The 12,197-nt window shown below is 42.8% G+C and overlaps 2 protein-coding genes across 5 annotated transcripts in view; one reads left to right on the top strand and one right to left on the bottom strand.

Annotated features, from left to right (window-relative positions):
* The window catches only part of MCPH1 (microcephalin 1), a 225,515-nt gene that overhangs the window by 105,719 nt on the left and 107,599 nt on the right, over positions 1-12,197 (top strand). The window lies entirely within an intron of this gene.
* ANGPT2 (angiopoietin 2) overlaps positions 1-12,197 on the bottom strand; it is a 55,708-nt gene that overhangs the window by 8,499 nt on the left and 35,012 nt on the right. The window contains exons 4-7 of one of the 2 annotated variants that reach the window (XM_081221067.1): positions 9,445-9,677; positions 7,385-7,515; positions 1,900-2,001; positions 955-1,121 (exon numbers count right to left, since the gene is read on the bottom strand). In XM_081221067.1, coding sequence (XP_081077193.1) covers positions 955-1,121; positions 1,900-2,001; positions 7,385-7,515; positions 9,445-9,677 — 633 coding nt within the window. The remainder of the gene's footprint in view (positions 1-954; positions 1,122-1,899; positions 2,002-7,384; positions 7,516-9,444; positions 9,678-12,197) is intronic. The other variant, XM_081221068.1, reaches the window with a different exon arrangement.

Below are 12,197 nucleotides of genomic sequence, written 5' to 3'. Positions count from 1 at the left end.
GTTGTAAAGATCCCTTTGCTCGGGCTTCCCTGGTGGCGCAGTGGTTGAGAGTCCGCCTGCCGATGCAGGGGACACGGGTTCGTGCCCCGGTCCGGGAAGATCCCACATGCCGCGGAGCGGCTGGGCCCGTGAGCCATGGCCGCTGAGCCTGCGCATCCGGAGCCTGTGCTCGGCAACGGGAGAGGCCACAACAGTGAGAGGCCCGCGTACCGCAAAAAAAAAAAAAAAAAGAAAAAAAAAAGCTCCCTTTGCTCTGTGTCTACTCTCTGGGCGTTTTAGAGCCAAAGAGTACATTCCCGGTCACAATTGCCCGCGCTTTTCTTGGAACATTCAAGATGAGCTGTGTCCAGTGGGTGGGAGGAGGTAGGTGAATACGGAGGCAGTGCTGTGAATCAGCTGGTCTTCCTGTAGCAGAGGGCAGAGGGTCTGGCTACCTACTGCCCACCTAATCCTTGCTCTTTTGAACTTGGCAGCTCATCCTGACTTTGGGATGGAACATAACAGTTGAATGTGTTTAAACTTCAAAAAGATAGATGTAACTTTTAAAACCTTCTGGAAGAAAACAGTAGAGTCATGGGTATACATCTGTTATGATATTGGCATGACATTTTATAATAGGGACACAACATTCACCTACTCTACAAATAGTCGTTAAAGGCCCGTTATCTGCCAGGCAGGGTTCATCTGTACCCTGAGGATACACAGCAAACACAACAGGCAAAATTCTGTCCTCATGAAGCCTTCCTTATATTGTTGAAATTAAAGTTAGAATGTTGACACTAGAGAAGCTTACCCAAAGGCGGCAAAGAACTCTAAGAAACAAGATGTTTTTCTCCCTTAAGGTAGCCTATGATGAGTAATTTAGATTCTGGTTAATACAGTGGGGTTCTGACTTTCTGGAGTCATCACCCAGCAAATCCTTTAACTTTTTTCAGTGACATATAATTTCCTTACCTGTAATTGAGTTCTTCGCTTGAGAGATAGAAATGGTCGTACAACGAGTAAGCCTCATTCCCTTCCCAGTCTTTCAGGTGTATTTTAAGCACGTAGCGTTTCTGATTAGTCACTTGTGAAACAAACTCATTTCCCAGCCAGTGTTCGCCTGAAGGGCTCCCAAATCCCTGAAATCGAAGTTGTAAAATTCACTTACTTCATTTACTTTTTCTTCATGTATTTGAAGTCAATAGTCCATCAATTTAACACGGAATAACCATTCAGTATTCAACAGGAATCCCTTCCTGTACCGTGAAACTTTGGGGTCTTCCATATAAGAAAGATTTTTAAAAGGTCAGTTTTAGGAAACTAAGCTGTTACCAGAAGGAAATTAGTATTGGGATAATTAGAACGACTTGGGGAGCCACCAATATCATAAACAGCTCAGTTTACAGACGTGTGAAACACTATGAAACAGTTTACCAAAAAATGCTGAGCCCACCGTTAAAAATAAGCCTAACTTTCGCATGCCTTTGTTTTTTTTTTTTTTTTTTTTGCGGTACGCGGGCCTCTCACTGTTGTGGCCTCTCCCGTTGCGGGGCACAGGCTCCAGATGCGCAGGCTCAGCGGCCATGGCTCACGGGCCCAGCCGCTCCGCGGCATATGGGATCCTCCCAGACCGGGGCACGAACCCGTATCCCCTGCATCGGCAGGCGGACTCTCAACCACTGCGCCACCAGGGAGGCCCCTCGCATGCCTTTGTTTTGATATATAGTTTACATTACATCGGCAGGACCAGTCTTTAATGGGGAGACTGAAACACCAGTTAAAAAGAACCCTTTGGTTTAAAAAAAAATGATCAAAAGTCATTGGTTAGTTTTAGATTTGTGGTAAAGTTCCTGCACATTCTCAAAGTTAGTTTTCGCAAAGAAAATTATTTTCAGATGGTTTAAAGAGTATTCATACCACTTTATATTCTTTCCAAGTCCTCTGAAAATCAACACTGCCATCTTCACGTCGCTGGATAATTGTCCACCCACCTCCAGCTGTTTCCATGTCACAGTAAGCCTGCAAACAGGAACGCACAATTACTGCCTGGGAAATGTCCGTGACTTGGGTCTTTGTCTTAAATAACAGAAACGAGATGAACGGAGATACTTATAATAAGACCAGGGCTGATGGGGTTCTCTGGGGGTAAATCTTTGTGGTCTTCCAAGAGGCAGAGGATTTTAAAGAAATTGAAAACCATGCATTTAAAATGATGATGAAAAATAAACAGTAATATAACATGATGTGTCGATGAAACTAGGACCTTGTCATCATCTGTTCTAGGCTAAAGACCCACCCCGATAGCTGACCCTGAGATCGCTGTTGCTTAGAGATTCATGGGGAACGGGACATGCTGGCAGATTGGCCCCAAACCTCTCATCTCCAGCCTATAGAAGTCCATCGCCTCGTGTTCACAGCCCTGAAAACCTTTATGATGGTTGCTGGTCCTGACTGACTGTCCAGAGAGTGGTGTAAAAGGGAGACTCTTGCATTGTGGGGTTTCCAAGACTCCTGTGATGCCATGGGGCTATTTGGCTTCCTCCATGTGTGGGATCAAAGTCAGGTTTCCTGGCTCATCCCTCAGAACAAGGGACTGGGGGCTCCCGTGTACCCACTGTGTGTGTGTGTGACCTGAGGGGCCTGGCAGCTCCACCCCGCAGACCCTGACTTCACGCTTCTCTGCACTTTGCTCACTGCCCCTGTTATCTCTTCCCAGCTCTTTTGATTTCTGCTTTTAAACGGGCTTGGTGGGTTTAAACTTTGTTCACTACACAGGATTCTTTCTTGGGCTAGGAGCATGCATGCTCAATTTCAACTCAGCTGGAGTTTTATTATGAAATTAAAACCCCCTGAAAATAAGATTACACAAATAGTTTTAAATAATAAGATTATAGTAGAATGAAGGAGTTTTCCAAAAAGTTAAGATGAATTTCCTTACAGGTTACAAGGTAGTAAATGTGAAAGTTAAGGTTCAAAAACAATTAGAAATATTCTTCCTTTGTTGTCTTCCATGGTCTTTGGGGGGAATAATGGAGATAATTTTGGCAGAGTAAGTTTACATGTCTACTATACTGCATTTGTGAGCCAAAATCCTAGAGAATGGGGGCTAAAGGGAACCCAGAGTGCACCTAGACCCGCCCTTTCATTGTAAGCACTTGTTGGCCGTCCTGTTTCAAGTGGAACCAGGAGCAGCAGCTGGAATCCAGCGCTGGTTCTCCTGTTGCGCCCTCTCCACCACCATTCCAGACCCTCTCCAGGATGGACACTCGGCCCGTCATCACTTCCCCAATGATCCTCATGTTTTGAAACATGCGTTCCATGAAAGAAAATTATATTTATCAAGAATAAAATGATTTCCCCATTTTAAATTAATCAGCCATATGAAATTGATCTGCTTAATATAACCCCTTATCTCTCTGTGTTGACATTATTATTATTATTATTAATTATCGTTGTTATCATTGCTCTGCATCACTCTGTTCCAAGCACCAGGCTAGGTGCTTCCCGTATGTTATCTGTAATCTCACGGCAACTCTGCTGTGATGCTATCTTTCTGCGTGTTTGAAAGGAGAAAAGATTTGGTAAAGTTAGGTTAATTTGATCAGAGTCATTCAGCTATTAAGTGGCATATAGGGTTTGAATAAGGTCTCTTTAATGTCCTGATTCTGTGATGTGTTTTCTACTCCCCCATGCTTCCGAAAACAGAGAAACCTGACTCTCCTGTTAGTAGGTCAGAAGTCCCTCCACGCAGCTCCAAGTTGAAATCAGTTCACGAATACCACTGCCTCTCGCCTGCCTCTGGTCCACAAGATGGTCAGTACTGCTCACTTCTGTCAGCGGGTCTAGTAAACTAGCTGAATAAGCTCCATTGATGTGAGCAGTCCTGCGCACACATGTTAACTCCCCTGTATCCCAGAAGGCGTGCTAGGGGGTAAAAGGACTGCACACTGTTCTCAGGGAGCCTGTCCTCTTTCTAATACTTGCTTCTTCAATGTCAAAATCACCCCGATGAAGTTGCTGATATTTAAGTCAGAGAACAAGTCCATCTTGTTGTGGAAATCAGTGAAGACCAAGAGCTGGGGTCTGAGCCATACTATCCTCTAACCCCATTAGGGACAGTGACGGGATCATGAGAACGTTTTCTTAAGATTACTTTGTCCACCTTAAGAAGAAGAACAGAGCATTTATAAAAACTGAAGTATTATGGTTAGTTGGCTCGTGAGGCTTCCAGAGGAACACAGTGTTCGAGTAGAGTTCTTCACGTAGCCAGGAGGTACAGATGAGAATGATGAAGCAGATGCTCTCAGGGTCAGAACAGCATGAGTCCTCAGACAAGGCCTGTGACCTCACTGCTGAGCTACAGCAAACCTGAGGGCAGTGAATACTTTGGATGAGCACACCGTGGTGTGGTCCAGGGACCTGATATCTCGCTCTAAAGCTTGATTTCTTTCAGCAAGTAGCGCTTGATTTAAATGTGATGCTTCGGCTCTGAGGCCGTGGTGAATGAGTGATTAAACAGCAAACAGATCAACATTAGGCGTCAGGCAACCTGGGAAACTTAGGGAAGGAAACTCTTATGTCTCTGACTAGCAAAAATGTAACCCTGATGCTTCTGATAAATGCCGTCTTGCAATGTCTATCTTGTACAAAAACCTAATGAATTCTTCAAAAATAAAGTTGAAAGGATATTTAGGCCTCTTTGGGAAAGATCTGCGCAGAGATCTGTTGAACATCCTTTCCTTGAATTAGATGAAGCAGGCCAAGCTCGGGTGCCCTGGCCCACAGAGAGGTTGCCTCACAGTCCTTGGGTGTTGGATGGACGGCGGGCACCAAGCCCTGTCCTGGGCGCTCATCTCCATCATCTCCATCATCACCCCGAAACCACTCTCTAGGACAGGGGACATCGCGTCACGTCGCAGATCAGGAAGCGGAAGCCTCACGCAGGTTCAGTGACTTGCTGAGAGGCACACGTTGGCAGAGTCAGAATTTAAACCCCAATCTGTCGGACTTCCTCAGGTTGAATTATGGAGTCTGAAGTCTGGAAGGGAATCCAGAGGTAACTCATCTGGACCATATATTTTAGAGATGAAACAATTGAGGCTTCAAAGATTGTTGTTCCCGGCTGTGTCAGTGAGTTGTTTTCACTGCGTATGTGTAAAAGGCATATATAAATCCTAATGTTTCCAGCCGTGGCCTGAGACCACATCACCCCAGAGCTGTATATCTTCTCCCGGCAGTGAGGCCTTTGGGGTTGGTACAGCGAGCTGGGGCAGGGACACGCGCTGAGGCAGGAAACATTACATAGCTGTAGGAAGCTGATAGTCCCTCTGGGTCTGCATCAGGGAGCATCCCTACTCTACTCTGCATCCTCCTCCTCCTCAGGTCACTCCTGTCCCCTTACCTCCAAACCAAGAACAGACCAACATCTGGTGACAGACAGTAGCATACAAAGAGCTGGCATGCGAACCAGATAGCAAAGGGGACTGAAGGGCTTAGTATAGAGTCTGCTCATTACTTTTTCATCTGCAACAGAATATTTGGGCTTTTTCTCCCCCTAATACACTGCTTTTAGGGTGCTAGGGACATTAACTGATTTTCAAGGTTGATTAAAGCAGCATAAATGAATTAGAAAGATTGCTTTGGAAAGTCTTATTGTGAATAATAGCACAAGAATATTGTGCTATTATTCAAGATAAATCGAATATTTATCTTTTAAATTCAAAATCAAGTGTATGTTACTGTTTGAAATTCCACATCTTTAAGCCCTTGTTTGTATTATTATTATTTTTTTTTTTTGCGGTACACGGGCCTCTCACTGTCGTGGCCTCTCCCGCTGTGGAGCACAGGCTCCGGACGCGCAGGCTCAGCGGCCATGGCTCACGGGCCCAGCCGCTCTGCGGCACGTGGGATCCTCCCGGACCGGGACACGAACCCGCGTCCCCTGCATCGGCAGGCGGACTCCCAACCACTGCGCCACCAGGGAAGCCCCCTTGTTAGTATTTTTAAAGTGTTTTCCTTTATTACCATGTTAAATACTGAGGATAACCCTGAGTTCAAAGAGATGATACTTTCAGGAGCCTTTAAAATTTCCATTTTGATACAGCATCAAGTACCTTTTCTGTAAGTGTTTCTGTTCATTCAATGTGTAGCTGCTTTTACAGTTAGATGTAAACATATTTATAGGCATTTAACATATACAGTCATCCCAGAGTTCTATAACACTTCACACTGATTCTCATGGACTGTTGTTTTACCTTATCAAAGCCACATCGAAATATTCCCCGGGGAAGTGACTTTTTTTTTTCCCTCTCATCTAAAGCTTAACATCTCCTAAAGCAAGTTCAAGAGGCATGCTCCCTGAGAAAACCAATGTCCAAGAAAAACCGAGTGAGCTGTACACTAGCTTCTCCTGATGGTAAATTCTGATTCTTGGTGCACTTATGAGCTTCCACCTTGAAGTAAAATCCAGGTACTTGGGAAGAAAATGACCTGCTCTCATTGATGGTGTGATTTAAGTCTTCTAGCCCATCAGATGGGGTAAGAATGGCCCGCCCAGGGAAGCTCTGAGCCCCCTGCAGCAAGTCCAAAGGGTTGGAACTGTCTCCAAAACCATGTCCTTGGCCTTTGGGGCTTGACAGCATTTGCACTGATGGTACAAAAGCACGAGTGGGTGAAGCTGCCAGACCCTAGAATGAACTACCAGCACAAGCCATGCCGGAGTCACTGTGCTCCTCAGTCACACACGTGCAGTTTGGGGGGCGGGAAACCAATTTCACTTCAGGATGTCTCTGACAAAGCAGTAAAGAAGTATTAATTTTATTAAACCTCTACTGCTGCGGGCACGTCTTTTTATATTCTGTTTGATGAAATGGAAATGAGTATAAGTCACTTCTGCACATCAAGGTGCCGTGGCTGTCTCAAAGAGAAAGTTTGTGTGACTGTTTTAGTTGCAGGTTGAACAAGCCTTTTGGTTTTTGGATGGAATACGATTGCTGCTTGAAATAACGATTGAAACATAGACTGTGGGTATTCGAACTCTGGTATTTTGGAAGACATTTTCTTTAAAGTTAATGATGCGAGTCTGACACTTCAAGGCAGACAGCTGACACTCTGCATGACTAAGCCAAATGCAAGGAGAAAATAAGTAGATTATCTTATATATCAGGTAGACACATATAATAAGATAGATATTGCTACATCATTCATATGCATCGTCAGTGTTCTGTGCCCAGTGGCTGGGCTCGGAGCCCTTGGTGAGACCTTTACTTGTGTCAGTGTTTCTTGCTTTGCTCTGAGTGGAGCTGGGATGCATCCGGGGTGTGTGAACTATGTCTGCAGTTGCTCCACTTCTAACACGACTTGCCTCAAGCCAGGGAGGTGAAAATGGGAGACAGTGCCTTACCTTGATCTCCTCCGTGGAGTTAGGGAACGTCAGTGTGTAGATGCCACTGGTGGTCAGTCCTGATTTGAATGCTTCCGCACAATCTCTGAATACGATTTGTTCTTCCTTAGCAATGAGGGAGTGCTTAGCTGCTTTTTAAAAATAGGAGAGCTTTTAAAAGGAGTTCATGAAAAGATAAAAGTATGTTGTTTCGAGATGCACTCACTTGCTAAGTTTTATGACATTTGAATTCTTACCGTAAGTAAAAGGGCGATGCTAGTGTTTTAGCCTTTCCAACGTTACTCTTTCAGCCTGTTTCGTGTTAACTCCCAAAGACTGTTACCAATAATCCATACTTCCGTTTTCTTCTCATCAACTACATGTAATGCAAGTACTTCACAATCAGCCTGAATAAACGATTACTTTTTAAAAAATCTTCCATCTTGAGTAGAATCAGATAAAGTGATTACAGAAGAATAAAAAAGAATGTACCTAAAAACAGTGTTAGCTCTACAGTGGCTGCATCCATAGCCCATTGGCCACGTCCTATCTAGGCAGTGGTGTGGATTGTTTTCCTTTCTTTTTGTGTATCTGAGGCCAAGTCTTTATACATTTCTTTAGACCATTGGGTGAAGACATTTAGTATTCTTTGGATTTTTAGCAACCGTCTCATGATAGCTCGCGTTAAAGAGGAACCTAACATTTATTTATCTGTGTCTTTGAAATTCTTCCTTTTAAGTCTAAAAAGTCTAGGACTATGAAATTCTTTCAAATTTTTATTCTGCTCTCAACGTTTAGACTTCCCAATCCCTTTTTTGCCACATTGAAAAAGTGTTTGTGTGTATGTATTCTTGCAGGTACGTATTTGTACGTCATTCTAGAGACGGACAAAAGCCTAGGTGTCTGGACCAGGTGGCTTGGGCAGGCATCACAGGTGGAGGCTCCCGTCTGCACACCAGCCAGAAGCACACGGGACAGACGAAGCCTGTTCTGCTGCTCTTTCTCCTGTGCTCGTTTGTTCTGCCAGGATCTGAGCTATGTGATTTTCTCTCCTTTGGCTCATCCAAGCTAATACCTCACACTGTCTTGGTCCCACCAGACATCAGATAATTGTCTTTTCCTTTTCACTGAATGTGAGAAAAATATATGATTTTTTAAAAATTATAAGAGAGTGAAACTCTAGTTGGAAGGCACACGCAGCAAACTGGCCACCTGGTGTGAAACCTGCCACTTAGCACAAGGTTGCGCTACTGTTTTTGTTTGTTTGCTTCCTTGTTTAAGTAGAAACCTTGTTTAAATGTTTCTGTAATTAAAGTGGGGATAACTGTATGAGTCAAGGAAAATGTGAGAACATATTTCTTATGGAGGTGAAGAGGGTCTCTACATGAATCCTATGTAAAGTGCATCTGTGTCAAAAGAATACAGTTGAAAGGACACTATGAAACAGACCATAGCAAGAACTAGACCCAAAGGTTAAGAAAAAAAAAAAACTTAAAAATACCGCACAGGTTGTGTATCATGTCTCTAATTAATGACTGAAGATGCATCCCTTCTTCCCTCTAATATTGAAGAGAAGTTGAAAGGTCAAACAGGAATAAGGAAGGCAAGATGTAGTTAAGGATGTGGTGAGAGAAGGAAACTGGCATTTCTTGGGTACCAATCTTATGCCAGTTACTGCAAGTACCAATATTATCTCATTTAATCTTCACAGCAACCCTACGGGCCTAGGATTGTTTCTCCCTCTTAAAAAATAAAAAAATGTCCACTATGGTTTAGTAACTTACCCAGCCCCAAACATCTAGTTAGCAATGGAACTAACTAAAAGTAGACTCTCTGAGCCCATGAACAGAAGTCTGTTTGGGTTGGTTTGCCTCATAATAATTAGTATAAATATATATTCCCCTTCCCCTCTTCCTCCTTTTTAATCGATCCCATATTGAGACCCTATAAAGCATTCATATGAAATATGTAAGAGAAATGTGCTTTTTCTGAAAGATGAGAGCCTTTTTCAGAATTTTGAAAGGTTCGTCGACTACTGGCAGATAAAACTGAAGAAAAACTTATATGTAAACTTTACTTACAGTTTGATGTCGATATCATAGTCAGTAAGTTATGAACGGTCTCCATCAGGTCATGTTGCTGCTTTTGGAGGACTGAGTTATTCACCGTGGCAGTCACCAATTGTTTTTCTAGTTCTTCAATGATGGAATTTTGCTTGGATACTAACACCTGGAGCTGATCTTTCTCTTCTTTGATTGACCGAAGTTGAACTATGTGCTTGTCTTCCATATCTAGAACTTTCTTTTCCAGGAAACTTGTAAAGGGAAATAATTGTTAGTTAGTGAAGGGTTTTCTGATCACCATCAAAGCCAAGTGCTTTGTAAACAGCTAGTCAGTTTCATAATCCTTATACAATCGTTTATATTTATTGAAGTTCTGCTTCTCCAGGGCACTCTGTTAAGATGTTAAAGGAGTTATAAAGTAACAAGATGTTGCCACAGCCCTGAAGAAGCTCTCAAACTTGCTGAGGTCAGATAGAGGACATAGATATGACATGAGGAGAAGGTACCCCAGTGAAAATGTAAGGTTCATAACTAGAAGTTACCGCATGCAGTGCATTTGAAGACCATGGTTCTGCTGAAGAGGAACTTGGACAATGACAAGGTGCCCTTGGTTTGGGAACGCCTGTGGGTCAGTGGGGAGAGCCCCGGGCTGAGAACCTTGCCTCTGCACGTGACCCCCTGGGTTACCAGGCAGACCATCCCCTCCTTGGGTCTCAGGTGTATATCTATCTAAGGGAAAGTCCACCTACAGAAATAAATCTCTGTCCATAGTGAAGGCATTAGATTAGATGATGCTCTCTGAGACCCCCTCTAGTTCAAATAATCCATGGGTCTTTTGTTCCTTTTTGGGGGCAGTAACATTTTCTGAACCTTTAACCCTGGAAACAACATTACTCAGCCAAGGGACAAACTACCCATTACAGGTCTTACCTACGAGCATTAACAATCAGTATTCATCATCATTATTATCAGAAATACAGTTGCAGCTCTTAAATTTCTCCCAGTCCAATAGTCATTGTACACCAGTGTGTGACAATAAGTATACTGTCAAAGTACCAAGTCAAGAAATAATCCGTTACCGTGATGCAGACATTTGCTTTCGACTTTCATCAGTTGCACCATATCCATTTTTTCAACTATTATTTCTTAATATTTTTACTGATATCAGCTAACTTATTTTTTTTAACTTGTGTATCACTTTCATTGATCTAGAAACCAAGATGACTTACCATAAGAAGAAGGTAACCTAAAAATAAATGCATAAGTTTTTTCTTTTCTACCTAAAATCATTTCTAGGACCATCAGCGTACAGGCAATAGGAGATACTCCTACAATGGTTCACCTAGACAATTAACATAAAATGTATGGACATTTTAAAATCACTCATCTATACTGCCTTCAAAGTGATGTTGCTGACATTTGTTATCCAGCCAATCTTTTGTTGTCTTTAATATTCTATGAAGAGGCATAAAAGAAAGATGTGATGATCACACAGTCCAGAGTGTGAATGAGAGTGTGACTACTCTGGGATGGATATTAAAAAGAAATTTTTTTTTCTTTCTCCCAAACCTCTACCAGTATAATCCAGAGGTCAGTCAGTCACATCCTGATCTAAAAGATTTAATCTTAAGATTAAATACGAGCAGGTACTGAAGAGTTAAGCCCAGCATCGGGTCATCCCAGACCAGGCTGGTTGTGAGCAGCACCATGTATCATTGCATTTAAGGCTGTAAAGAGTCTCAGAGATCAGATTTTAGAGCAACGTTTTGCAAAATGCTCATCTGGACCTGTTACTGGCTTGTGCAATCAATTTAGTGGGTTGCAATAAGCTTTTCTTTTTTTATATAAAAGGAAATTAAATAAATGGGATAAAACAGATGAGAATAGAGCATAAACTCATAGCAAGAACTTTGTGCAGCGCAGCAAATGCCATGATGGGTGATGGGAGGAGGGTGGGGCAGGGTGGAGAATGCCTGCATTGCCTGACACTTTGCTTATTAGCATCTTATTTGAATTTCTGATACAGGATGGTCAACTTGATCATCACCATAACAGTTGGACTTAGGTACAGCTTAACTTTATATTAACATAATTCATGGTCTGTTGAGAAATGTGGGGAAATATCCTTGTTGGTGGAAACATCAAGGCTGAATCATGTTTCTTTTATGAGTTTTTATTGCCTCTCTTCAGAAGGGGACAGTGTCAATGACAACGTTTTTCAATAACAATAATCATATAACAATATCAGAATATAACTGAACTGGTACAAGTAGCCCCTAAATCAATCACTTATTTTAGAAGAAAAAAAAAAAAGGATGATAAGATGAAAAAGGCATAGTAATTTTCAACTTCAGCTGGTGAATCAAAAAGTGTTGTAGTGGCAATTTTCAGAAAAATGTTAACTAATAAGTACTTTGACTTCATTGGAAACTGTTCCATGAAGAAGACAGTTGTACATTGGGGGAATTATTGAAGATAATTTAAAATGTGGTTTGTCAAACGTGCAACACATTCACGTATTTTTGTAATGATGTTCCTGCAGATGAAATCTTAGGCTAGTCAAAATTTAAGGCACCAGGGCTTCCCTGGTGGCACAGTGGTTGAGAGTGCGCCTGCCGATGTAGGGGACACGGGTTCGTGCCCTGGTCTGGGAAGATCCCACATGCCGCAAAGCGGCTGGGCCCGTGAGCCATGGCCGCTGAGCCTGTGCATCCGGAGCCTGTGCTTTGCAATGGGAGAGGCCACAACAGTGAGAGGCCCGCGTACCACAA

Source organism: Mesoplodon bidens (genome assembly GCF_964165515.1).
Source record: "Mesoplodon bidens genome assembly, chromosome: 20".
NCBI classification, from domain to species: domain Eukaryota; kingdom Metazoa; phylum Chordata; class Mammalia; order Artiodactyla; family Ziphiidae; genus Mesoplodon; species Mesoplodon bidens.
Note: the sequence above shows the minus strand (reverse complement) of the source record. Positions and strands in the feature narration are given on the sequence as shown.